Raw genomic sequence first — 26656 nt, 5'->3', positions numbered from 1 at the left:
CCAAACCCCTCCTCCTACTGTCCACCTGTTACACTGTTCTGAAGGATTCCCACAGGGCACCAAGTATGTGGGTCTTCAGCATTTATCTCAAAGAAACAGTTGTGGCTTTCACATAATGCACCCTAAAGTGTGCTGGCACTTTAACAGCTGAGTGACACTTTAGATCTGCTTTTCCTTAGAAGGAAGCAATAAAATAACTATTTTATACTGCCCCTTAATTACACAATGCAAAGTCAGTGTTTTTTCCTGGGATGGTAAGGCAAGAAAGTTGATTATTGTTGGGTATGTGACGCTGTTCCCCTACTCTTCCTGCTTGTGCAGGAAAATGTAGACTCGTTACTAGAAGTGTTTACTGAGCAGGAACACTGAAACTGCAGGGGAAATTGCCCAGCCTGAAACCCGAGGAGGTCAGGAACAGCACAGCCTCTGTGATCTCAGGAATAAAATGAAATGCCAGTTTTTATTAATTGTAACTGACCAACAGTTCTTTACCAGATTGCATTCAAGTGACATCACCTCTAGCAGCGTGCCAGCGGTGAGATCAGTCCAGCCCGAATGGGAGGCACTCACCTCAAGAGACCAGTACCACCTTGTGCTGTGGCCCAGGCTCCAGGGTGACAGAAGCAGGTGGGAGCAGTGATGCCAGCCAGCAGCACTGCAGTTAGAGCAGGACTTGGATCACCACTCCCCTGGTTCCTTCAAAGGTCATAAATCGTTACTGCAGAGGTGCAGAAAAAAAATTACCTGGCTGCTCAGATACCAGGGAGGTAAAATGGAGCTTGTACATAGTTATTAAGCATTTACAATGTTCTCATGCAGCTTAGATAAGCAAGCTGGAATTAAACAGTACAGTAGTCATCAGTGCTGGTGTTGTACTCTACCTGCAAGCACAGGAGGAGGCTGGGAGCACTCAGAAGCCAGGTTGACAGGAAACAGGTGTATGTGAGGAGAAGAGGAGGAAGAGGTTGGAAGGGCTGAAGGCTGCTCAGATAGAAGCTCACAACAGGCACCCTTAGTCCAAAGGTCAGGGCAATAGAAGTCAAAAGGTTGCCTTCTGGCAGGGCTCACCCGTGTGACCACATTCAATTATTCACAACAAGGAGAGGGAGGCTCTCAGGCTCCACAGACAGGAGAGGGGTGAGAAAAGCACGGGGGGAGTGAGCACAGCTCAGGTTCCTTGTGTGCAATGTGCAGCTGTTCATCTGTGTGTGAGAGGTGAGTCCTCCCTCTGGCCCCCTGGATCCAGCAGCACACAAAGGGGGTCCTACAGGCAGCACTGAAAGCCCCATGGAAGGAATCCTCTATTTTGTTTTCAGCACATTACTTTTTAGTAGGGATCGAGTAATAACCTGCACTTTCCCAGCCCATCATTAGAAACTGTGCTGCTGATACTCCCAACTCACCTCTCTGGACAGACAGATTTGTGAGAATCAAGTTTTATTCTCCTGGCTAGACAACAGTGACTGATAAAAGTTCTCTACTGCTGCAGACATACAAAAGGAGATCTATAAAATACTTCTCCCTATTTTCTCTTATAAAATTATGATGGGAACCCATGGATTTGTGGAGGAGTTGTACCTGTCCCAGCAACACAAGGAAAAAGGAAGAAAGCAACAGGTTTCACAGACAAGGCAGAGGCACTCTCAGCTTTAAACGAACCCACCCAGGGCAGGTATGTACCATCATCTTGCAGGGAGCAGCTGCCCTCTGCTCTGGGCTATCAGATGTGAGGCAGAGACAAAAACATTCCTCCTCTTAACTCAGCAGCAGCAGCAGCTCTGCATGTCAGCTCTTGGCTGATAAACACAGGCTCCTAATTCCAGCCACATTCCCCGTTTTGAGAATAAGCAGCCCTGCTCCTCAGAGCCCTTTGCAACTACTGCTGCTCATGAGAAGGGGGAGAAGGAGGGAAGGGTTACAACATTTTCCATCTCCTAAAATCATCAAAACAGAAGAAACCCCCAGGTTGTACAGAGCAGGCAATTGACCTGCCCTCAGCTCTCCCAGGCAAGGAATGCACAACATGGACGTGTCCAGAGGCAGTGGTACAGCCACCCTTTTACTTCAGGCTCCAATGAGTTTCTTGAGGAATGCCTCCAGCTGATCCTCGTCCTTTATGCCCACAAACTTATCCACAACGTCTCCGTTCTTCATAGCCAGCACAGTTGGCACTGCTGACACCTGGGGCAAGAGAGACAGGGAGACAGGTGAACAAAGCCTGCAGGAAGCCACCTGCACCTAGTTTCCCAACAGAAGTCTAAGGAAGCGGCTACAAGGGAGCTGAGCACGCACTGCTCTAGGGTAAGATGTCCACTTGCAAAACAGGCCAGCTGAGCTCCACGTTCCCCCTCTCTGCAGTGACTTACACCACTTGACTTGAGATAAGGCTGAGCTGCTTTCTGAGTTTAAATAAGACCCAAATTTTTAAAGACAAAGCCACAGCTAATACAAAAACCATCTCCAGTACAAATGCTTCTTCTCCTTCCCTTTTGTCCTATCATAAACGAACACAGCTAGGACACAGACATAATGACCTTTGGACATTTTATGGCCAGGGTAGCATCAGGCTGGACCCGTGTTCTTCTCCAGACAGGACTGGAGCTCTAATCCTAACCCACCCCACCATTGCACAGGCAGATTTCCTGCTCATATTATGGCAGTGACAATCTCCTCCAAGCTTTCTTTCTTTCTCTACTTCTGTTTTCCGTTATTTATCTGGTCACAAACCAGTGGTCATTCAGTGCAGATTGGTCATGCAGTGGTCATGCAGTGATTAGGTAAGAAGTAAAAAAGTCCCTCTGACCAGAGCTAGCAGGCAGCTGTGCTGCTCTAGGCACTGCTTTTTTAGCTCAGAAAAAGTTTGCTGGGAATTATCCAAGAGAACAGTGTTGGAAATGACAACACTCCCCAGGGACTTGCTGACTGACTGGTGACAGCAGAAACCCCAGGGACATGACTGAAAGAAGGAACAACCAGAGCTTGGAGAGCTGCAGCAATGGAAGATCTGATCACATTTCTGACCCAACAGCTTATCTCTGCAAAGTATCCCCCCTCAAACACATCCTGTTTTTATCTTGCCCGCTGACTCTCCTCCAGCCTGTGGGGCCTTCCCATGTGCACTGCCAGCCCTGCTGCCAACAAAGATCTGTAAATCCCTCTGGAAACCCATCAGAGGGCTGGCTTTTCTCCCACTGGGAGCCTGAGATGAAGGGGACATTTTGCCTTCCCTTCCCACCCGGTCCCAGCTGGGCAGTCCAGCGTGGCTCCCCACAGTGTCCTTCAGGGCTTGTGCAGTCTCATCTGAAGGGATGGGAGCGTTGGGGCTGCTCAATGCACAATCTTCAGCTCCTCCTAGTGACTGCAGGGAGCAGATCCAGAGGGCTTGGGCCCCAGCACCGGCGATGGTGGCAATACATTCCCTTGTGATTTTAGGAGAGAGAAAGGATGCATTGCACTCAGCTGCTCTGCCCCTGAGAAGGGCAAACCTCCACTGAGCCTCCCTCTGGTTTTCACATTGGGTTAGTATTGAGCAGAGTTGCTCCAGTCCCATCCAAAAAAAAAACAAGAGCTGGCCCCTAGCTGGCTGGGGTGAGGAACAGGCAACTCTTGGAAGCTCTATGGAGAAGCAGCCAACACCATGTTGCCAGGCCCTGCAGGCTGACCAGCGCACCCACGAGTTTCACATGGCCTTGATTCCTGTGTCTCTTTCCCTCTTTGTGCAGGTGAGCAAATCCAAAGAAAGAGTGGAAGGTCTGGGGCTGGTGCTGCAGAACCAGATGAGAACCGGGGGCACAAGGCAACTTTCCTCTGCTCAGAAAACATCATGTTTTTGTCAGCTTCCTTCCTGCCAGCTGCAGCAAGGGCAGCCTGTTAATGGAGCACGTACTTTGTTTTACTGGCTGGGAAGCAAATATCATGGGAATTTCTAGAATGCAAAGTTGAGGGCACTTTTTCTTTTTTTGGGTCCCATCTGCACTGAACCTAAACAAACTTTACTCCTCCCTGAAGAGCATTTCTACAGAAAAAATCAGTCTGCTTTTGATTAATGTTGACCACACAGATAAATAAACAAACATAGCCATCCAGGTTATTCCTGGCAACACCCATACCGAGGGAATTCTCTCCCATCTGAAACTTTTATATAAGCTCAGATGCCACACAACAGAGCAGGGGGAAGGATTTCACCCAGGACTCTGAGTGAGGAGGTAGCAGGATGGAGCTCCACTGATCAATGACCTCTGTACCCAGCAGCTTTCCTGAGCTGCCCATCCACAGTGGCCAGAGACGGGGATGCCCTTTCCTCATCACCATACACAGAGGGAACTGGCTAAGGCAAGAGATGAATCTAAAGAATTTTAAGAGACTGCAGTATTTCTTCTCCCTTTCTGCTCTTGAGGTGAGAGGTCAGGAGCTGGCTGGAACAGTGGAGAAAGGCCACAACCAGAGATGAAAGGTATTAGATAAAACGGGGAGTCCCCAGAGAAAGCACTTTTGTGCTGGGCATAACAGGACAGGGAAGGGCATGGGGGACATTCCTACTTGCAGGAAATGCATCTGTGTTTTGTGCTAAGCTGGAATGGCCAAGAGCCAAGGGCTTGTATAAAGGAACGTGCCAGCATTCCTCAGCTCTTCCAGGAGGTCTCCCCCTCCTGCTGCCTCCCTCTGCACCAAGGAGGCGGCTGAAGAGGACATTGTGCAAGCAGACGGCAAGCTGGGGGCTGCATGTGTGCGTGGGCAGAGGAATAAACATGGATGGAGTGAGACTTCCTGGCAGCTAGTGAAGGAGTTGTGGGAGTGGCATAGACACTGAAAACCCCCAAACAAAGACTTCCTCAGCGTGCAGACATCTGATCCCCTAAAGAATGGCTTTAAAACAAACATTTTCTGATCCCCTCTAAACACCACCTGTGGTTTTCCTGATCTCTCACAAACACTCTGGTCCCTCTTTGATCTCAACTTGGTGCCTTCCCATCAGCCCTCACATTTCTCCTTACATGGCAACTTCCCAGAAGATGAAGCAAAACTAAGCACGTGCTCAGCACATGAACAAAACTTGTGCCTCAGAAAGGATGCTCCAAAATACAAAGATCTGAGCAGAAAATTCTCCTATCTCCCTACCTGTTTGCAGCTATGGTACTTGCAGGCAGTCTAAGGACAGTGTTTTAGCCATGGGGATAATGGCCAAGACAAGACATACATGAATCACTTAAAAAGTGGAGGAGGGCCTCTTGCAAAACAAAAACTTCATCATCATGTTCGCATATAAGGTTCCCAAATGAACTACTAGAAGCTGACCCTTCCCTGCAACCTCAGTCCTCCCTGCACACAAACACACACAGCAGGCAGTGCTCCCTCAGCACCCATGGGGAGAGGACACACAGCACGTCATCAAACCTGCACAACTTGGGACTTTCAGCCTCTTTTCACAGACCTTTCTCTGCATGCACACACCCTGCTTGTTGTTTTCCACTCATCTGAGATAATCCTCTGGTAATCCCAGCTCATTCTATCTACTGGAAGGCTTGGAACAATATCTGAGTTAAGCAAATAATCTCTATTCTCTTCTCCTTAGCATGGTTGCTACCAGAGCTTTCCCTGCATCTATTAGGATTTACACACTCTTAGATAATCACTAAAACCACCTCATCCTCTTCAACTTCTCACCAGCACCCTCTGAGCTACACAGCCTTTTGGGCTAGCAGCAACCAGCCCTGCTCAGGAGCCAGCAGCCATCTTCCTTGGCCTGGGGTGTATCTGCCAGCAGGCCTCCACCCTGGAGAGCACCAGAGGCTCTCATGCTGAGCTTATGGGAGCTACAGGTGATGACTGTGGCCACCAGCTGTGTGGGCACGCCACCACAGCGCAGGCAGAAAGGTCTCCCTGAGGAAAGAGTGGGAGGGAACAAGCTGTTTCCACTTGTCTCCTTCTGGCTCAGCAGGGTGCAGGAATGGCATCTTCTCCAGGCTCAACAAAATGACAGATGGCTCAGGAGATGGTTCACACTTTTAAGGCCAGCTTGAGGAGCTTGCTGTGCTAGTTGTCACCCTGAGAGCAGGACTTCATCTGCAGAGGGGGAGCACATCCATCTGTGTGATACCCAAGTGAAAATGAAGCATTTTTTCCCCCTGTAAAACATAACAGCAAAATGCCCCAACTCCATGGGCAGAGTGGTTATTTGCAAGGAGAGACAACAGAGGCAAGCATGGCCCTCAGAGGGGCTTTTGTGTTTCTTAAACGACCAAACCACTGACAGAGAGGACAAATAAATGAATAATGTCAACTAAAGCCATGGCCTTCTCCAGTTATTCCGCTCCTTCCTGGGAGAAAGGCAGCACAGGGAACACACCCAGCAGTAATGTCACACACTAGTGTAAGCACCAAGGTCCTCCCCTTTCAAGAGCTGGACATGTACTCCTGTTGTTTTTTTTCTGACCTGGCTTCTACTTGTCCAAACAAAACCCACTGTGTCTCCTTGTGCTGCAACTTAAGGATGAGGATGTTATGACCCAGCTCGAGATCCTGAACAAGGAAGGGAAAGAGAGGACAGGCTGGTTGCACAAAGAACCACGTTCAGTAGCACGGGCTACTGAGTCTACCCCACTACAGTGGGGCTTGTAACTTCACAATCTTGCCCTGCACCTGAGCAGCCCCAGCTGGCAGCAAAATCCCACGTGTACTCCAGGCTCCTCAAGACCAGGGAAGTGTTTACACCGATAGACACCTGCAAGGCCTAGAGGACACCTCCCTGCAGAATTAGAGATGGGGATACTGGGTATGACCAGCAGAGCTGGAGCAGAGCCAAGCAGCCAAATCCACCTACTAACAAGTGATTCAATGGATCAGGATCCTGTAGGCTCTGGGCTTCCCCTCCCCTCCAATGCTGCTGCTGCCTGGTGCCTCTGCCCAGGGAGGCACCTTCGCGCTGCCAGCCAAAAAAAGTCTGTGCTCTTCCACCTCCTACCTCGTACTCGATAGCAAGGTCTGTGTGATCGTCAATGTCCACCTTGGCCATCAGCACCTTCCCCTCCTGCTTGGCCACCAGCTTCTCTAACCTGGGGCCTAGGATCTTGCAGGGACCACACCACCTGATGGAGCAGGAAAAGAGAGGGGACATTAGGAGAGGCAGGTGCAGCCATGGAAGGCATGCTGGTACACCAGTGCCTTTACCACCACTGCTGTTCCACTCAACAGCCAGCCTGGAAATACAATTCCTGAATCATGGCTTAGAAAAACACTTCTCTCACAAAGGAGCTGTCAAAGATTAAGGAAGATCTGCATCCAGTTTCAGGCTTCAATGAATTGTCCTCTTCTCTCTGAATGATCCCAACTAATGCTCACTTTGGTTTGTCAGTTAGTTTATTTAGAGCACAAGTTTTTTGGCTTTTTTGTGTTCTGTCTGCCCCAAATCAGCTGTAACAGGCTCATATAACAGTAATTGTAGGACTATTAAAATATGTGAAAAACCCAAAATAGCATCTAGGAATATTTTTACTGGCAGGTGGATGACAGCATTTTTATTGATGACAATTGGTGTCATTGGTGTCACACAGCAGTTATTAAAGACATAAAGACATTTGCTATAAAGAGCCTCAAAACCATGCAGCTTTAAGAAACATGGAATGATACACCATAACAATGGTGAGGCATAGCAAGTGCAGAGCTCTCTGTGGCTGTTAGCAAACTTTAATGTTTCTAAGAGGATGTTGCAGCCATGAAGCCAAATAGGGCAGATATCAGAGCTTTCTCCTGAGGCATTTTTCTAGGATGATGCAACACTGGGGCTGGGATGACACCTGAGCACCTGAGAGGTGCAGCAATGCCACACAGGGGAATGCCTTCCTGGCACTCCGGCAGGGTGTAGCTGTGAGGGGAATCTTCATGGATTGAGCCTGACAGGCAGAAGCATCTTTCAACACCGGACTCCATAGCATGGGAAGCCCTCTGGCATGCCCCTCCATGGTGAGCCCGGAGTGCCACCACATCAGGAAAGTCACAGGGCCACACCTGCACGGGTGATGATGAAGAGGGGTGCAAGAGGCACGAGCGGAACTTACTGTGCGTGGAAGTCCACCACAACGGGCTTGGGGCTGTTCACCACCCGGTCCTGGAAGTCGCTGCCATCCTGCACGTTGAAAGTGCTCCTGCGGCCGGCTGAGGTGCCAAAGGCCCTGCCATGGGATGCCAGGGGCCCCCGCGTGGGGAGCGACAGCAGCCGCTGGAGAGCCAGCCTCTGGGCCATCTGTGGGGAGAGTGGTTGGTGGGGTGGGTGCACCCCATGGCTGGTGCCACTGCAGCAGCGCCCTGACCCGAGTCCCCTCGGCAGGTCAGCCCCCAGGCCAGGAGGTGTCCAGGAGAGAAGCTTATGGGGTTTGACGTGAAATGCTTCCTGCCCCCGAGCCCAGCCCCTGCCCCGCCCTGCAGCTCCAGCCCAACGGGCACGGGGCCCCCAGCTGGACCCCGCCTCCTCCCCGTTTACAGCAACAGGCACAGGGTCCCTGTTTCCCTCAGCCCTGGAGGGTAGAGCTGCCCCCACCGCCCGTTCCTTCCCACCCACAGGGCAGACCCAGGCCTGCACCGATATCGCGGGGCTCCTTCAGCTGATGTCCCAACAGGTGGCACAGGGCCCCGGGCCCCTAACCCTGGGGGGGAAGAACAACCCCAGACGCCGGCTCTCCGTTGCTCCCCGAGCCCGAGGGCAGGAAGGCACGGCCGGGAGGGCCCCGCTCCACCCGCCGGGCCCGCCCGCACCTTCCCGGGCGCGGAGGTGACCGCACACACCGAGCTTCCGCCCGCCGCCGCCGGAAGGCTGCTGCGAACGGGCCGGCCGCGCTCCAGCCGATTGGCGCCGCCACAAGAGCCGGGCGCCTCTGATTGGCTGCCGTGCCTGTCCTTTAGCCCGTTTCGCCCCGCCCCTGGATGGGCTTGTGGGATGTCACGTGGGGCGAACCCTGGCTGCTGATTGGCGGCGGAGCGCTCCAATGGGCGCAGCGAGCGCAGCAGGAGCCGTGGCGCGCCCTCCGCACATGGCGGGGCCCGGCGGCCCCGGTGCCGGTCCCTCCGGGTGGCGGCTCTCTTCGGCTTGAGGCTAGGCAAAGGGCCGCGTGCTTCACCTGCTTCTTTAAGCTTTCCGGGAAGCGCACAGCTCTACAGTTCCCCAGACAGCAATTAACTCCGTTCCACAACGTGCCCACCCGGGCAGGGCACCGGTATCAACCTGCACCCCCTACACTCAGGGGTGACCACAGACCAGCGTGGCCCATGCCACCCTCTCCAGCTGCATGTGAACAGGCACTGTCTTCCAGCAGCAGCATTGCTTGCATAGCCCAGCATTCTCAAAGAGAGCAGGAACTCCTCTGTCACTTCTTTGACCTCTTCTGCTCCCCTGCCTCTCCAAGAAACTGGAATTTTAGGGAAACAGCTGTATTCAAAGGATTGGGAGAACTTTAGGTACATGTAAGGTACAGCCCCCCTCAGTTTGGAAGCAATAGCATGCATTTTTTAAGAAGTTAGAGAGTTGAAAAACATGTGGATATAAAATCCTTTTGTCACCCCTCCTGTATTATCTAGAAATCACAGGGACATCATGAGGTCAAGCTCAAAACTGCTCTTGCTTTGCAACTCCAGGCCCATGGAAGGAGTCCACAGGGCAAGTGTATGTGGCTGACAAGGGGAGCAGTAAAGTGCAGACAACCTCCCTGTCAGTCCCTTTAGAATCTCAGGGTGACTGTAGGGGAATAAAACAGAGAAAGAGCATTTTAACAACATCAAACTTTCTTGATGGGACATAGTGCAAATAGGAGAAATATTGGTCATGCTTTATAAAAGATGGGCTAACCTTCTAGGCTGCTTGGTGTGGGAGAAGAAAAATATGAGGACAGCAGAGCCAAACTCTCTCTGTGTCCCAGGCATTCCAAGCAAGCTACTCATCTGTTGTGGAGGAAAGAGTCCCTTGTAGTGTTCTCTGGGAAATTATAAATTATCTGACCTATACAGTAACTAAAAAAAATCATCTTTCCCCACTCAAGCTACACAATCGCCCTAACTCAAATGCAGGAAAAGTACCAGGAAGTTTGCCTGCAGTACCACTTCAGGATTCAATGCAGAAACAAATCTTCAAGTATACACAGCGTACAGCATCCAGGGACCAGAGAGCCACAGGGTGTGAGCAGGCCACCTCTGAAGGGCGACATGACATCCAAAGCTTTCCAGACATTCCTGTGCTCACTTCTGTGGCTTCCATCCGTCACTGCAAATACTGGTCAGTGAGATAAACACCAACATCATCTTCAGGCAACTCTGAACTGTGCAAGGACAACACGAGAACCTCAGCATCACTGGGTTTTGGTCCCTCAATCCTTCAGAGTATGTTGGTCCTCTTTGTAACAGCAAGATCTGAGCAGGTCTTTGGCAACTCATGATCAGTGGGAGGCATGGGGATGGAAATGGGATGCTGGAAAGGGCAGGATCCTGCCGTGGATCTCTGTTACAGTACTGTCACAAGAGCACCTATGGATTTCAGTGTGGAGCAAGAAAGGTTAAAGCTCATCCTTGGCATGAACAAGATGCTGCAGAGGACGAACTGGTATCCCATGATCTCTTATCAACTGCTCCTGTGACCCATCGTGGCTGTCAGGGGGTCTGTCACCCGAGAAGTCTGTGTGAGTGTAATCCTGGAGCAGCCCAGCATGTACTGCGTGGTGCCGGAGCTCCTGGCTCCCCACCAGTCCCTGCATTTGAATGTATCCCTGCTGGCAGGAGGGAGGCAGCTTCTGATGGGTGAAGGCAAACAGGAAACAGGATTCTGCAAGAGAAAGGATCAAAACTTAAGAGTCAGCAGAGATACCCTGTTGGGAAATACTCCCATAAACTATCAGGGACTTGCTCAAAACAAAAGGCAGAGAGGATGAGGGAAGACGGCAGGTACCCTGCCCCAGATAGCAGCACAGTAATTGACATAATTCTGCAGAGCTCAGGTGATGCAGAGAGGGATCCCCAGTCTGCACACTGAGAGAAAAAGGAGCTGGATTTGAGCTTGCATCCATCTGGCATCTTCTTTGTGCTACAAGATGGCTTCCCTCTGTGTGCCACATGGGCTTCCTGCAGGAGGGTCCCACATCAGTCTTAAGACCAGGAAGGGAGGCAGCAGAGGCTCTTCACCTCTCACCTCACAGCACTCCCATTTCCCATGGGAAAGTAATCCAATCACCAGTACGTGAGATTTAATACACAATGGCACAAAGAAATGTTCAGATAATGAAGAAGAAAGGAAAGCTGCAGCTAGAAAAGGGATTGAACCCAATCTTATATGCCTGTCTCTAAATCCTGGCATGCCTGGGCCAGTCTTCTTCTAATGGTGAACAAGAGCAAGGACTCTTTGGGAACATACACACAGAACAGCACTTTGTACCATCTGGTGAGTGCACTGAGGAGGTGTGACTGACAGTGAGACAAGCAGCTCACCACAGGAAGATCTCAGCTATTTGCAGAAGAGATCACTCCTGTCACTTGTTCCTCACATTGCTCCTCCTCTTCCTGCCACTTCGACCCTGTGCACAAATTACCTGCAAAGAAATTGCGCAGGTCGGTGCTGAGGCAGTTCTCCAGAAACCGCCTCAGTGGCAGGATGTGAGCATTCGGGGCTGTCCAGTCTGTCAGAAAGTCCTCCACAATGTGATGGATGGCATTTGGCCGGGGCAGAGGCCAGTCGGGGGGACGGACTCTCATCTCACGCTCTGCCAAGGGAACATTAAGGGAGTCTCTTAGAAGCAAAATGGCATTAAAAAGAGCTTGGGGAGTGGAAAGCAGCTGTGACAGCTGTTTCCGCTTTTGTCCTGACCTTTTAATCCGTTACTTTCATTTGCAATCCCCTCTGCTACCTCTGTCCTCAACAGCCTGCCACTGCACAGCTGCTCTCTGCCTGTAGCATTCCTGTCATTTCACTCCTATTCCCCCTGGGCAGGGACTGCCAGATGGGCTGTGTTGCATTTAATGCTGCTACCCATCATGCTTATTTCTGAGAAGGCAAGCTGGACCCTGACCCTGGGTTTCTGGAGATGAAGATTTCAACACACTCATTTCCCAAGGAAGTCTACTCTGAGCCTGTTTGCTGCTGGATAGAACACTCCTCTTCAAACCCTTGCCTTTGGCTGCCTCTACGTCTGTGAGACCTCTCAGACCTGGGCCTGCCAGAGAGCAGCTTTCACATGGCAGCAAGATGGCCAAACAACACCACCCTCATCTGTCAGGCTCTGCAAAATACACCTAAGGTGCCAGCCAAAAGGAAGAACTGTTCTTCTTTTTGGGCATGGGGAAATTTCCAGCACGCCTGTTTGTTCCTATTTTCAAATGTGAGGTCTCTGGTACAAACCCCCATCCCCTATATTGGTCCTACAGATGGAACTTCCTTGCCAACTCTCAGCTTCCTTTTCAGCTCATACAGTGGTGGGAGGTGTCTCTCAGGAAGGGGGAATAGTGCTTTCAGGTACCACCCCCACTCTGGCTCTGATTTATCCCTCTTTGTTTTGGTTGTGTCACATAACTAGCAGGAAAGCTTACCTGTTGGGAGGTGTTTGTAATAGTAAATAACAGGGTGTAAAAAGTTGGACTGCCAGGCATGCTGCGCCTCTCCCACAGCACGGTTGTAGTAGAAGACATCCTTGTCAGCGCCAGAGAAATTCCTCCCATATTCCATGATGATGACAAAGAGCCCATTGCGAGCCTTTCTTCCCGTCTGCATTTCCAGCTCAGCCAGGACTCCAATAGGGTACTCTTCCAGGTATTCAAATGCTGTGGCATTCCTGAGAATTGAAAACGTACCACTGGAATTTTCCACCAGAGAAAGCCAGCTGGGATCCAACCCACCCTCAGCTGGTCAAGGCTAAAGCCAAAAAGTCATCAGATAGTAATTTTGTTTGGTCACTACAAATCTGAGCTGGACTTGATGCAGAGCTTATAAAGGCTGCAGATACTGTTACAAGACACCACTGTTTTCCTAGATTATGGGATTCTCTCTACAGTAGCACTGCTCAACAAAGATTTTCCCTGGGGTCAGTAAAAGCGTATACTACGCCTCTGAGCCTAGAGGGAAGGTCTGGACCATTTCAGCCCTTTAAGAGGGAGAAACAGTCTGCACAATTGGGCACCAGTTGCAGCAGTAGTACAGACTTGGGGTGGCTGCCTATGCAATGGTAACTTCCTTAGGCAGGAACAGCACAATTGGTGTGGTGGCAACATGGGAGGCAATGGTAAAGAAACAGAAATGAAATTATGGACCACAGTGCTGGGAATAATTACTCACTCACTCACTCTCTCAGCAGTATGATGTCAGCCAGGACACTGAACATCTGGTAGAGGCCTGAGGCCTCATTCACCCTCTTGATGATGGAATTGGTCAGCTGTGTAATAGGGTAGACTGTGGATGGCCAGGGGACACCATGGTGACGGTTTTCCAATAGGCGATGGACTGCCCGAGCTAAGACATGGAGAGAAACAAAGACAGCTTATTTAACAACACAAGCTTATCCTTTAAGACATCAAATCTCTGTATTGCAGCAGGACTCAATAAACAATCTTTACAGCTCTTCCATGCTCAGGATCTCCCACCCCAATTGCTGGTAACTGCAGTGGAGATGCCCTCAGAAAGCTGATGTGATGCTAAGTGGTAGGGGAGGGGGCAGGGGGGTCCTTGGGGATAGTTCATTACTTTTCAGCAGTCCTTTAATGATAAGGATGGGCATACACACATAAAGAAGGAAATTCTCTCTACTGCCCACAACTGCTGGGTTTTAACTCCACAGCACAGACCTCTCACCCACAGCCTGTCACGAGGCAGAGCGTCTGGCAGGAAGAAATCTATTGTGTTACATAAATAACAGACAGCAGGCAAGAGAGACACAAGACAAAACAAAGACAGACAACCAAAAACTTCATATATGACCCCAAGTCACTTCTCCTCCACTTCAGATGATGCAGCTGCAGCTTGACTGTGTTTTGTCCTTTTTATTGCCAGAACAAACTAAGGGCATTCTATTTCCAGCAGTAAGCTATGGATTGTTCCTTCGAAGGGAGGATCGATTTCCACCTCTGCCCTCTGTACACCCCAGTACTCACTTGTATACCGGAATCCATGGATGAAGCCCCCAGCAGATTTCCTGTAGTCAACTGAATGGCTAGCAGTGCCAAGAACAAAAAGCCCCTGAGTGCTTCTAGACTCGTAGCTGGGTTTGATTTGAGGATACTTCTTAATATTCCCTTTTCCCGGCATCATTCTCAGGGATCTGATATGCAAAAGAGAAGAGCAGGAAGGACAGGAGTAGAAAAATAATAAGGGTTTACACATTATATTGCAGCCACTGCAAGATTCTGCTTCATACCCCTGCTGCTGTCAGTGGCATTTATAACTAAAATGAGGATCTTTGGAAGATAAGGGTGTTGATCTCAAGATAGCCCTGGACAACATCTAATTCTCAACTAAGCCATTAACAATTAATTTTGGAAGACAGTTAGCAAATCATTTAGCAATAATGTTACAAGTTAGCAATATCATTTTCAACTGCAGGATGTACCAAGGTGGAATGAAGGTTGCATCCTCAGGGAATTTTTTTTTCCCAGACACAACCTTTTTGTAGCAGTCTGCACCTTTATCATCCTCATTTCAGCAAAAAACCCAAACACTGCTAGCCTTGTCCATGTGATCTGGAAGGTCAGGATGTTAAGTTCTAAAGGTACAAGCTTTTCTGTGTCACTCAGGTCTCATTGCTCCCATCTGCACAGCCTTAAAGCCTGTTGATCAGAGGACAGTGACACACATTCTCACTGGGACACAGCCTTACTTGCAGGATAAAAAAAGGACTGTGCAGCACCAAGCAGCTCAGAGCACACAGAGGTCTAAACAATGCTGCCAGGAGAAGACCTGCTCTTCCCTTTCCTCCCTACTCAGGCCATTCAGCCTAAATACCTTTTTTCATGGAGATCCTGGTTCTCCCTCACCTATTATAGATAGAGAAGTCAAACTTCCAGCCCAGGCAGCGGATGACACGGTCATAAGGTGCGCGGGTGGCAAAATTGTCCAGTTCATCCTGAGGGAGGGTGATGGAGTCGATGCCCGCGCTGATGTTCCTGTTCTCCAAGTAGAACCGCAGTGTGATGTGCAGCTTTCCCTTTTTGTCCTTAATGATAGCCAGATCTTCCAGGTCACCCTCCAGAAGCCCATCCAGAGATTTCAGCTGGTAGGTGTCCAGCAGGCCGTTGTTAATTGCTCTATGGAAAGTACAAGAATGTAAAGGAGGGAAGTTCTGTCTTAGCTGCTGAAAATGGGATCATTTATCAGGCATCCCAACTCCTCTTCAGTGTAAGGGTTATCCCCAGAGTCTCAGGGCTCACAGGAACAGCACAAGGAACACAACCTTGCTGTCCTTGCAGGAGGCAACCAGCCTCTTAACTTTCCTCTGTGACTGGAAGCAAGGGAATAACTTGAGAGCCAGTACATTTTAAAGATTATAGTTTCCAAGTGGACATGTTTCTATTTCACACAGGTCCTAAAAAGCTCTCAGCAAGCCTCTGTGTTCTGCAACTGCAACCTGGATTGCTTTAAACCACGGTCCTATAGAAAGCCCCATATTTCCCCTGCGGTCCCCATGACAACAGCACCAGTCCAGCCTGTCACCTGGGAAAGAGGTGATTCTCCTTGTTTGTATTCCAGCTGCGTTAGAAACAGGAATAGGAGCAGTTCCTTACCTCAGATCCCCGACGTAGTGGGTGGCCCAAGAGAGGCGCACGCGGGACCGGCTCACCATGTGGATGAAATTCGTGACACCCAGGATGTTCTCCGCTGTCTCGAAGGCCGAGTTCCCTCGGCCCAAGATCAACACGGTTTGGCCAGTGAAGTCCTCTGGGTTGATGGACACACTCTCGTAACCCTCAACATACTCTGAGCCAGGAAAGTTTACCACATTGGGAACCCACATCCCTGCAGCAATCAACAAAGAGCTGCAAAAACAGGGATAGCACAAGGAAATGCAGGAATTTCAGGAAAGGAGCTCCATCCCCTCATTCTTTCCCCCTCCCTCCTCCCACTGTGGAAGGTGACTGCAAATGTGACCCCCCACAGTGACACTGGACCAGCTGCACAGGCCGTGGTTTCAAAAGAAACCTCTACCTAGCTTCAACTAGTGACCTGCTCCTCTCTTCTCTATCCTCAGGACAACTAGGAACACTGTTATATATAGCAACAGTCAGTGTGGGTGCTGTATATATGCATCTCTCTCGCCTGTTCGTGAATGCAACTTCTACTCAGATGAACTCACTGACAGTATCACAGGTTGATTATATGTTGCATAAAAATGACTTTGATTTAAAATTTGAGTTGACATTTGGCAGAGCAGAAGTAATTTTTAAGATAGCTAGGAAATAGTTTCGATACTTTGAAATGTAACTGCCAGTCATAAAAACATGCTAGCAACATCACTAATTGTTAACACCAAAAATAACTACAGTGATCTTTTTATATCACTCCAAAAGAGCTTTTGGAGTGAGGAAGTTTTTGTGACTTAGACAGAAGCACCAGGCGGCTGAGGCAAGCAGCACTGCCTGCTGTCCCAGCCTTGCTTACACAGCGTCCCGAGACGTGGGTGTCCGGGGATTGCCTTCTGTCCTCTCAGAGCCTGCCAGCAGCACACCGGCAAGTGACAGCCAGCACGACCTGCTGTCGTAGAGCTGAGGTTCTCAGGAGAGGTGAGAAATATACTCCGTATGTTCACACGAGTAACTTTGAGGTTTTTAGGAATGGAGCTCAGTGGTGGTTCGGGATACACACATGTAAATAGGACGAGTGGAAGGGGAATTCAGCGACCCAGCAGCCCTGAGAAAGCCCTGACTTTCTCACAGTCCCTGCCCCTCCCCCCCAAAAAACCCACTTTCCTCTGCTTCCCCCGCCCCGTTCCAGCTCTGTGCCAAACAAGGGCTTCACTTGTCTGGGACACAACGCTGAGCACATGCGGGAAAACGGGAGCAAGATGTCACTGCACCGACTCAGTCCAGTTTGCAATAAAGGCAGTGTTGGCTGTGAGTACAACCGAGTTACTTTTTTCACAGACAGCAATTATCTAGTGATAAAACAAAAGCGATTTCAAGCATACCTATCAAGGACACACGCTGCAGTGACGGCCATGGCAGCCAATTTGTGTCTGCCCTCCCAACCTCCTCAGCTGCCCAAAGCAAAACACTGCTTGTGAAAGGCAATGCCTTCCCAGGAGCAGTTATTCCACCCATCCACCTGCCAATCCCTACAAAATGTTTTCCGCCTCTGATGGTGATTAAGGCTGTAAGAGGCTGTGAAATCTCTGTCCTCGGAGATACTGTTGCCTCAACAGGGCAAAGCTCTGAGCTGCATGTCAAGCCCCAGGTTTGCCCATTACCTGCACCTGTAGTTCTTCCTGTCCTGGTCGGTCAGGAGAAAGTAATGGCCGTTCCAGGCCTGCTCATTCTTCTCCAATGTCACATGGATGATGGCTGTGTTGTACTGAACCCGCAGCTTCAGCAGGGAAGCAAAGTCCTCCAGGTAACGCACCATCGTGTCAGCGTTGGGGAAGAAGTCGCGAGAGTAGCGTCGGAAAAGCAGCCGCCGGTCGTGGCTGAGAAGCGAATTCCAGTCATGGCGGAGGTTGAACTCGCTGTTGGACTTGCCCGTGTACTGCTTGTTGATGCTGATGAGTTTGCGGTGCCGGGGGTAGAGCGCGAAGAAGCTGCCGGGAGCATGGCTCCGCTCAAAGACGATGTAGTCCCGGCCGGCTTGCTGGAGGAAATAGGCCGCCTGCAAGCCTGCGGGGCCGGCCCCGATGACGCAGTAGTCGTGGTAGAGGAACGTGGCACCACTCACGGCGCACAGGCTGCAGGCGTAAAGGGCCAGCCCCAAGAGCGTCCCGCAGACCGCCGGGGCCATGGCGGGACTGGCGCAGCCGGCTCTGGAGGCAAGAGGACCGGGAGGCGTCACCCCGAGGGCCGCAGCCTCCCCACAGGAGACCCCCGACCCCACCAGCCCTCGCCCACCGCCGCCCAGACCCGACCGCCATGACCCACACAGGGTGGGGTGTTGGGGTCCTGCTCCCTGCTGGCCAACAGCAGCAGGAGTCCCGGGCCTTCTAGGCAATGGGCGCACAGTGCCCCCCGCCACAGCACACAGGTGGCAAGGTGGGGCAGCACCTGTGGACTGCTGGTCGCGGGCGCGTCTGCGCCCCACCAGCCAATGGGGACGGGCGGCGGAAGCCCCCCCAGCCAATGGGAGATGGGGTGTCCAGCGCTGCCCTCGCTCCCCCACCAATACGGTCCCGGCCCCGATGCCCCCGCCCCCGCCAAACAGCGCACGAGGCGCGGCGCACGTGACGCGCGCCGCCGCTGCCGCCCGTCCGGGGCCGCACCTGCACCATGGAGCTCCCGCCGCTCCGCTCCTTCCTCCTTCCCGCGCCGCCCGGGCAGGGCAGGGCGGGCACGGCGCTGCCTCCCGCCCGCTGCGGGGGCGAGCGAGGGGGGGGGCGGTGCGCTCCCCGCGTCACGTGATGCCGCCACCGCCGCTTCCCGCCGCCGGCACCATGGCGGCGCGCGCACCACGTGTCCGGGGGCGGGCGGCCCTTAAAGGGGCAGGCGCGGGACGGAGCCCTGACCGCGGGGGGCAGCCGAACCAGGCACACACACACAAACAGCGCCGGCACTCGGCAAAATCAACTTTATTCCGCTTTCCCTCATTTATGATCGATGTGCAGCACAGCCAGGGCAGAGGTACAGCCACAGCCCAACCCCGGTTACAGGGCTGCCCCAGCACTGCAGCCCCTCGCGGTGCTGGTTGCAGGGTTCAGCTCTCTTCCTCTGAAAAAGAGAAAAAGAGACTAAGTGAATGCAGCTGGGGGAAGAAAACCCCAAAATGAAATCCTCGCTGTCAAGGAAATGGCACAAAGAACACAAAAAATCAAAACTGCCACTTCGGGAGATTTATCCCACCTCCAACTGTCTCCTCGCCTCTGTCCAGCTTCCCAACAGACCTGCCCGTCAGCCACGACCACACACTTGTCATACACAATTTACATTCCTGAGCAAACTACGCAGCAACCCAACTAACATTTCCATAATAAAATCCAGAGCAGCCAGCATAAGTTTACAGCCTAAAAATAATCTGGGAGATATTTTTCCCATCACAGAAGCAAGAAGTCTAGGATAAACGGTTTTCCACTGTCAGTGGAGCACACAGAGATCTCGCATCAGAGATGGTTTTAGGCAGCAAAGGGAAGGTAGCAGTTGTCCACTGGGCACCACTGATCCTCCAAAACTTGCATCCAGACTAACCAGTGATTGTTCAGCTTCAAGAGTCACTTCGGAAAAGCCTTCACCACACGTTCCCTCAACTGCACTCTGTCACCACGCGTTTTAAATGTGTCACCTTATAGTCACTGCCATTTCTAAAACTGCAGTCAAAAAATATCCCAGTACCAACAGAAACTAGCAGCCACCCACTCCTGCAGACCTTGGGGCTGCTGAATGAAGGACTTCTTGGCAGGCTTCGTTCTGCCAAACAGTGCTCTGGATCTGGGACCTCCTCCCAACTCCTGCTAAAATCAGTCCTCATCAAGTATCTGTACAGAGGCACAACACCCGCATTTCCAACTCTGCGTTGTTTTTCTTCCAGCTGAGTACTCCCAGTGTCACCCACACCTTTTCAACAGAGTCCCATCCTTGGGACCACCCATTCTCCAGCCTCATTCCTCTCCTGCCATTGCACTGGTCAGATCTGATCCTTAGCTCTGGTCTTCATCATATATCACCCCTTTTCATCCAGACTAGTGTATCACTTAAAAGCATAAAACACCAAGTATGCTACAAACCTTCCTCTTCCTCTTCTTCCTCCTCATCCTCCTCATCTTCATCAGAGCTGAAGGTGCCATCAGGCAAACTGTAGATGCGGATCACCTGCTTGTTGGGGTCCTTGAGGATGAGGTACTTCCCCTCATCCAGCTTCATGCAGATGTCAATGACGCATCGCAGGATGCCCCAGGCGTTCTCTATACTCAGATTAATCTGGCTGGCAAATTCATTTGGCTTGAACTGCTGTGTGCCCAGGATCACGTGGCGGGCAGAATCCTTCACGTGGTAACGGGATACGTACCTAGGAGGGCAAGAAGAAACCAGAGGTTATCAGGAGATTACGCCCAGACAGCAGAACGCCAGCAAGAAAAGCAGCGTGATCATCTTATTTTTGTTTTCTGGGCTGAAAAATCCTAATACTCCAACACTGAAAGCTAAGAGGATTTCCTGGCTACAAACTGTCAATCTGCAATGCACCTGGAAATCCCCAAATCGGATGGAGAGGTACAACAGATAAAGAAGAATTAGCCCCACAGATAAAATTAAGCAATAGCACGATTAGCTGGGTTGTTTGGAAGGAAAAAGATGGAAAAGAACCAATTCTGTGTCTGTGGATGGAACTGAGGGTTGCAGAACCACTAGAACTTAGCAAAAAGCCTCTTGTTCATTACCTACAGTACTCAACTGATTTTAAGCTGACAGTTTAAAAAAATGATGCGGCCATATCTCCCCCCACCACCTAATTTCTCAGTAACAGGGCACTGAGAATCTCGATCAGATTCCTGACAGGCACCACAGTCACTGTATTTATTTCCCTTGTTGGTGACCACAGCAAAGAGGCTAAGAGCCCACACAGACCACCTGTCCCTCGTGTGTGGGGTCAGTCACAGCTGGATGCTGAGAGGAAGCAGCTTACACCAAGGCTGGTGCACTCACCACAAGCTTTCCTTTCTTGGCCACTCAAACACTGGGTGATTTTAGGATTACTCGTTCTGTAAATGCTTCACTCAGTCATACACAAAGTTTAATAATGGAAAATGCACCTGGAAGATATTAGATGTGAACTGCCCCCCTTACCCCAGTTTAAGATACTCTGATCCAGCCAGCAGTGCACAGCATGTCCAGCGGGCCAGTTTGTAGCTGTTGTTCTTCAGCTCCGTGGCAATGACAGCCCCTCTCTGAGAGTCCAGCTTCTGGCGCCAGTCCACCCCATTGCAATACTGAGAGGAGAATCAGAACCAGGGTCAGCCTGACAAGCCAGCAGCAGCCATCTCTTCAGCCATCTTGTCATCACACAGGGAAGCTGTCTACCCTATGGTACCATGTGAGGGAATGTGAACTGCAGCCTACAGAGAAAGCTCTTGCACTGGGAAGGGAGAAATGCAAACAACGGGGATTGCTCAACATTTGTGGCACTGATTAGAAAGAGTAGTTTGTGAAGGAAGAATTCTAAAGAGAACCATAAAGAACAGACTGACTACTGTGCTGAACACCCAGGGAGACAAGAGGGTTCAAGCCAGCTACCTCACATTTAGGGGAATATCCCATCAGCACTGCTTGTCCACCAAAGCTATACTCCTTAGTGGAATGTAACACCCGGGGAACACCACCAGATGTTTGTCTCATCTTCCCTGCTGTACCTGGCATGTCAGGCAGCAGTGAAGCAGTTAGAGCTAGCTTGGGGATCCTTTTCTTCCTCACCCTCGAATCCCACTCGTTCAGTGTTTTGATGTTGATGAATGACACTTCTCCATTAGCTCCTGTCATCACTCCATCATGTTCACAGCGGACAATGAGATCTATATCATCTCCCAGCTTCCACCTTCGGTACCTGCCAATAAACAATCCAGCTGGTTATTTCTGACCTTTGTTCTCTTCCAGATCCACATAAGCATTCAGCAAAATCCTTTCCCCCTCTATCTTTTCACTGTGAGGTCATCCATGAATCCCTTTCAAGGTAAAGCTTGTATCAGTAACACTCCCAAGGTATTTTGCCTCCATATCACACTGACATCCTGCCCCCTTGCCAAACCTGGGCATCAGAAATATCAACTTACCTGTATGCAACAGAGGCCACTTCATTTTTATCCATGTCATCCTCCACAAAGGGGTTTGGGTTGGGAAACTTGTATTTCTCCTTTCCCTGCAGATGAAAACAGCAGAGCATGTTAGGAGACGGCATTCCTCTACTAGAAAAATATTCTTTTACAGCAACAGTAGCTGATTTCCCTTATGTAGAGAAACACCAAAACATTAAGACAGCTGATGAAAGCCTCATGCCCACATTAGTCACAGCACTATAAGCAGTACTTGTACTGGTACTTAGGCTTCATTAAATATACTGACAAACCTGTCTACATCATCAACGGGAGTAGGATGACTTCTCTGTGAAATCAAGGTGAAAACCTCTCTACAACAAAGTCACACTGCTCACCAGAAATAATCCCACCTCTTTCAAAACTGAAAGACCACTGGTATAACACAACTGTCAATTAAAATGCTTCTGTGCTGCATTAAAGCAGCCTTAATGAAATCTCTTCTTGAGACTCTCTGGAACACAGAGCCCACTACTCATCACTGTTCCACCTTACCATCCTCAGACACTGCTGGGAGAAGTTATGATTGATGTAGGTAGCTTCCATGGCCAGGTTGCGTGGAGAATTAAAGGAGTTGCCCTCTTCCTGTGGTGGTTCATTGGCTGTTTCACTCACTGTCAGGAGGTCTGGGAAGAAAACCAGATGCAAGTGGTTATACTTGGGGGAGTAAATACGTCAGCTTTAGTGAGTTTCTAGCACCACATCAGAGCAGATCAATACTGAAGTTCCCCACACAGCTATAACACATACTGCAGTAATAAGCTTGTTCAGGGGGCTCAGTGTGGACACCCAAATAAGCATGAAGAAAATTAGACCCTTTAGCTACTGCAACAGAAATTCCTTTCAGGACTTTTCCTCACCAAAATCTGAGTTGTCTCTCTTGTCAAAGAAAAGCTTGGATCCAACTCTCTGGACAATGATGTCCCAGGAATAGACAGAACGAGTGCAGCTCATCAGTGTGGCCAGGATGGCATCTGTGGCAAACACATTCCCTTGTGTCTTGGCCAGCTGTGAATACAGGAGAGAAGTGTTTCAGCAACAAGAACAGATACCCCTTCCCTAGGCAGGATGAGAAGTGCTAGCAAACAAGAGCACTGACTTCTTCTACTGTTCTGACTGAGAAACATGAACTGGTGAGTACCACATCGACTGCCAGTGAAGCGTAAGGTACTACCCAGCAATCCTGGCCCATCCTCACCCACACAAGGGGAAAGTAAGAAACTACTACAAATGTTAATTCTGTCGGAAAATGCACAGTTTCTCACTGCAAATCAGGTCACTAGAGAGAAATGTCTGAGCCTTCCTCACCACCAAAACCAAGGCCAAAGATCACGTCTCTTGACATAAGTTTTCTTCCCAACATAGCTGAAGTACTGGTCTGCTTGCCCTTCCAGAATTTTAACTTTTCCTTGGCCAGTGTTCCTAACTCTGCATTAATCTACCTCTGCCCTCCACCTAAGAAAAATACTGGTACCAGCTAATGCTTCTTGCTTTTACCCTTTGGTCTGACGGTGACAGCTGGTCTCTAACAACAGCACACACTGAGTTTTACCAACTGGTGGATACCTTTCGGATAACTGGGTCATCCGTAGTGGTGACGGTATGGAAGATGCGCTTAATGCTCCTCAGGAGCTTCTCATTCCTTGTTGTAATGCGGTCGAAGGCTTTGTCATAGTACTCTAGGGCTCCACAGCACTCTCTGCAAAGATAAGAGGACCATCTGGATACCCCTCCTACAGATAACACCACCCATGAACGACACAGGGCCTGCTGGTGTTCCGTTACCTCCCCTTGGCTTTTGTACTTCAATAAGAACATTTGAACCAGGCAGGAGACGCTTGAGCTCCCGCTTTCCACGAGTTCAGTGACTTCAAGGAGCAAGCAAGGGGCTGTTTTAGGAACTCACATGTCCTGTGGCTCTGACACCTCCAGATAGCGCATTTTCATCAGCCGAGGGAAATCCATCTCCTCCTTCACCTCCCAATCGCTGCGAACTTCAACAGAGGAGTCACGAGGTTTCTGCTGTGCGGCCAGAGGTGGGACAAGTACACAGAAATGGAGACACATCAGGATTTGTGCAAGAGGAGCTGCCCTGTGAGTGCAGCCAAAGAAACCTAACCATCAGAGGGGGCACAATGCCCATCAGTTTGTCTACCTGTGATTTCTGGTCCCACTTCTGCCTCACTCCAAACTGCTTCTGAAACTTCTTTTGTAGGCGCAAACGATCTCTAAAATGACATATGTGAGAAAAGTAATGATTCCTATTTGCCACAACCACTCCTCCACTTCCAAACTACTACCAGAGGAGCACTGCTTTCAGGCACTGAGCTGCTGAAACATTTGTTGAGCCATCTGTTGATCAAGATGCCCAAGGCATTAAAAGTCTGTTCTTTGCTCTGAGCAGCTCTTTATACAGTTTTACCTGAAGATTGAAATGCATTTTTTAGAAAGGATATTCTCTCTTTAGAATGCCACGTTTACTTTCTAAATACAAGCAAAAAATTTGAAATCCATGCTTTTAAGTACTACTGACACCAGAAGAACACTGGACTCGAAACATCCTGAAATTCTTTGCTGACTGTTTGCTCCAGCAGATTCTGTTACTATAAGTTTGCAAATTCATCAACAGTATGTTCACACACTCCAACCAGAGCTCAGTATGCTCGTCTCTGCAGCCTCACCTCTCCTTCTGCTTGGCACTCTTTGGCAGTGTCTGCATGCTGAACTGCAGCATGTTCCGACGGTCTTTGTCTCTCCGAAGGTTCCTCTGCAGAAATGATGGAAAGAAAAAGGAAGACACTTCAATTGGGAAAGAATCCTGTGCTGCTGAAGCTCCCCTCTGATCCTGTCTCCGAGAACACGCTACCTGTGCAAACCTCATGCGGTTCCTCTGGTACGCCGTTTTCTGCGTCCGGGCCGTGTCCACCAGCTGGAAGCTGGTCTCGTCCTCCTCGTGGAAATAGGCATATTGGCTTCCGCCGCCAAACTGTGACGAGTACTTGTCTGGAAATAAAACAAAGCATCTCAGCACCAAGGTCCTAAGAAAAAACCCTGATGCTTTGCCCCTTTCACTCCCCCGCTCCCTCCACCTAAGTCTGATATCTCAATTGGGACTCCTGCCTTACACCCACATGTCTTCTCCCCCTCCAAACCTCCCTTACGAGCCCGAGTAGTAAGGAAGTACAAAAACCCAGAGTAAACCCCAAGGACAGGGAGAGCCCCACAGAACTCTCCCAAGGGTAAAGCACACTTCCTAAAGTAAGCTGCCTGTCTTGCTGAGGCGTGCAGGTAATTACAGGGTGGGTGTGAGACATGAAAGCAGGAATGACGCTTGGAAGGAAACTTTGCAGAAAATAAACCCCAGAACAGCCAGCAGACCACACGTACTTGTGTATCTTTTATCCTGGTACGTGGCTCCTGTCCAATCGGCCACCTAAGAACGAGCATAAACAGTCAAAAGTGAGTATTAACACAACATATGCTCCAGGTCTAATCCTTCTGACTCCCACCTCTGCCTGCCAGCCCTGCCAGGTGTTCACAGTGTGTTAGGACGCACTGCCAAGGGTGCCAGAGGAGCAGCCCGGGTAACAAAAGCGAACACCGGAGGCAGCGTGCAGGGGGGCCCAGAAGGGACCAGAGCTCAAGGCCCAGCACGGCACAGGTACCTTGCCCAGGCGGTCTCCTTTGCTGAAGGGCTGGTAGGGCATGTCCTTGAACTGCTCGGGCACAGCACACGGGCCCCAGCCGGAGGGGTTGTCCTGGATCACGGGTGCCACAAACTTCGCCATTTTTTAATTTTCTGAAGGTGAAAAAATGAAAAAACCCTCAAACCCTCAGCTGCCGCACGGTGTGGCACCGAGACCTGGAGCCTTGATTCGGCACAAGCCACTGCGAAGGGAAAGCGCCTCCGCCAACCAGGCCCGGGGAGGAAGGAAGGGTCTCGGTGGGCGCTGCGTGTGCCGGGGAGGGGCGGGGACGCGGCCCCACCGGAACCGGCGGGAGCGGCGGGGCGGGGCCGGGGGGTCTCGGTACGCGCGGGAGGTGCCGGCGCGGCAGGAGAGCGGCTCCGGTGCAACCCCAGCTCCTCCCTCACCTGCGCGGCCCCGGCGCGGCCCCGATGGCGGCGGATCCAGCGGCGGATCCGGGAGCGGCTCCAGCGGCGGCGGCGGCGGGCGGGGAAAGGGCCGCGCGCAGCTCCGGCGCGCCCTTGGCGTCAGCGCCGCGCGACGGCAGCGCCCTGTCGTAAAAGCAGAAAACCGCCAACGCCCCGGAAAAGCGAGCAACGAGCGCGGCTGCCGTAAAGCGGCAGCGTTGTCGCAAAATGTCAACTATTAAAGTTTTCTTAAGAGAACACGTTCTTTGGTGTTTGATCGTTGTGTGCTTTCAACTCTGACCAACAAGAAAAGAGGTTTAATCTGTGAAACAGGAGCTAACAAACAAGCTCCAAGTGATGTCCAAGTGTTAGAAAGATTAATTACTTGACAGTAGAACTGCCTTGTTAAGGTTTAGGGATCAGCATTTTTCAGTGACCTCAGGGGAGGTTAACAAAGCTTGGGAAGAGGGATGTACCACAGATAGTGGACACGAAGAATGCAGAATTTACAGGCCACAAAGACATTTGGCAGAACCCCCAAGGTAAGGAAGAAACTAATAAGGACAGCTCGGCAACTGTGCTGAATCAGCTCCAACAGAGTAAAAGGTAATTCTGGCAG

General features: G+C 50.6%; 3 protein-coding genes across 7 annotated transcripts; all 3 read right to left on the bottom strand.

The window, feature by feature from the left end:
* Positions 1–441: 441 nt before the first annotated feature.
* Positions 442–8855, bottom strand: TXN2 (thioredoxin 2). Of its 3 annotated transcripts, none has more exons than XM_053942379.1 (4): positions 8779–8855; positions 8055–8239; positions 6962–7085; positions 442–2181 (listed from the first exon to the last, which is right to left on the bottom strand). In XM_053942379.1, exons 2-4 carry the CDS (start codon positions 8237–8239, stop codon positions 2065–2067), a joined length of 426 nt encoding a protein of 141 aa, XP_053798354.1. In that variant the 5' UTR covers positions 8779–8855; the 3' UTR covers positions 442–2064. The 3 variants fall into 3 exon arrangements, with proteins under 3 accessions (XP_053798354.1, XP_053798352.1, XP_053798353.1); XM_053942377.1 differs by having other exon boundaries at positions 8749–8831; XM_053942378.1 differs by lacking the exon at positions 8779–8855 and adding an exon at positions 8576–8742.
* Positions 8856–8958: 103 nt separating this feature from the next.
* On the bottom strand, positions 8959–18510 carry FOXRED2 (FAD dependent oxidoreductase domain containing 2). The gene is made up of 9 exons (XM_053942376.1): positions 18414–18510; positions 17415–17960; positions 15736–15987; positions 14989–15258; positions 14110–14276; positions 13306–13471; positions 12556–12797; positions 11562–11732; positions 8959–10801 (listed from the first exon to the last, which is right to left on the bottom strand). Exons 2-9 carry the CDS (start codon positions 17936–17938, stop codon positions 10536–10538), a joined length of 2058 nt encoding a protein of 685 aa, XP_053798351.1. The 5' UTR covers positions 17939–17960; positions 18414–18510; the 3' UTR covers positions 8959–10535.
* A 191-nt stretch (positions 18511–18701) lies between these two features.
* EIF3D (eukaryotic translation initiation factor 3 subunit D) lies at positions 18702–26150 on the bottom strand. Of its 3 annotated transcripts, none has more exons than XM_053943760.1 (15): positions 26038–26147; positions 25610–25743; positions 25332–25377; positions 24811–24947; positions 24626–24711; positions 24100–24172; positions 23851–23963; positions 23511–23643; positions 22805–22952; positions 22440–22570; positions 21906–21991; positions 21550–21679; positions 20926–21068; positions 19869–20149; positions 18702–18858 (listed from the first exon to the last, which is right to left on the bottom strand). In XM_053943760.1, exons 2-15 carry the CDS (start codon positions 25730–25732, stop codon positions 18845–18847), a joined length of 1644 nt encoding a protein of 547 aa, XP_053799735.1. In that variant the 5' UTR covers positions 25733–25743; positions 26038–26147; the 3' UTR covers positions 18702–18844. The 3 variants fall into 3 exon arrangements, with proteins under 3 accessions (XP_053799735.1, XP_053799734.1, XP_053799736.1); XM_053943759.1 differs by having other exon boundaries at positions 23851–23966; positions 26038–26146; XM_053943761.1 differs by lacking the exon at positions 18702–18858 and having other exon boundaries at positions 20061–20149; positions 21489–21679; positions 23851–23966; positions 26038–26150.
* Positions 26151–26656: the final 506 nt, after the last annotated feature.

Source organism: Vidua chalybeata, chromosome 5 (genome assembly GCF_026979565.1).
Source record: "Vidua chalybeata isolate OUT-0048 chromosome 5, bVidCha1 merged haplotype, whole genome shotgun sequence".
Lineage (NCBI taxonomy): Eukaryota > Metazoa > Chordata > Aves > Passeriformes > Viduidae > Vidua > Vidua chalybeata.
Note: the sequence above shows the minus strand (reverse complement) of the source record. Positions and strands in the feature narration are given on the sequence as shown.

What these genes read in the sequence shown, in the direction of transcription:
- EIF3D (XM_053943759.1), bottom strand. Translation starts at nt 25,732, where the DNA reads ATGGCGAAGTTTGTGGCACCCGTGATCCAGGACAACCCCTCCGGCTGG. An exon ending in GTGTCAGAGCCACAGGACAT is followed by an intron (nt 23,644 to 23,850) that starts GTGAGTTCCTAA and finishes TTATCTTTGCAG; the next exon opens with AGAGTGCTGTGGAGCCCTAG. An exon ending in GTGGCCTCTGTTGCATACAG is followed by an intron (nt 21,680 to 21,905) that starts GTAAGTTGATAT and finishes GTTTATTGGCAG; the next exon opens with GTACCGAAGGTGGAAGCTGG.
- FOXRED2 (XM_053942376.1), bottom strand. Translation starts at nt 17,938, where the DNA reads ATGGCCCCGGCGGTCTGCGGGACGCTCTTGGGGCTGGCCCTTTACGCC. An exon ending in AGGAAGAACTACAGGTGCAG is followed by an intron (nt 15,988 to 17,414) that starts GTAATGGGCAAA and finishes CTGTTTTTGCAG; the next exon opens with CTCTTTGTTGATTGCTGCAG. An exon ending in GACATCATACTGCTGAGAGA is followed by an intron (nt 12,798 to 13,305) that starts GTGAGTGAGTGA and finishes TTCAATTCTCAG; the next exon opens with GAATGCCACAGCATTTGAAT.
- TXN2 (XM_053942379.1), bottom strand. Translation starts at nt 8,239, where the DNA reads ATGGCCCAGAGGCTGGCTCTCCAGCGGCTGCTGTCGCTCCCCACGCGG. An exon ending in GTGGTGGACTTCCACGCACA is followed by an intron (nt 7,086 to 8,054) that starts GTAAGTTCCGCT and finishes CTGCTCCATCAG; the next exon opens with GTGGTGTGGTCCCTGCAAGA. An exon ending in ACCTTGCTATCGAGTACGAG is followed by an intron (nt 2,182 to 6,961) that starts GTAGGAGGTGGA and finishes CTCTTGCCCCAG; the next exon opens with GTGTCAGCAGTGCCAACTGT.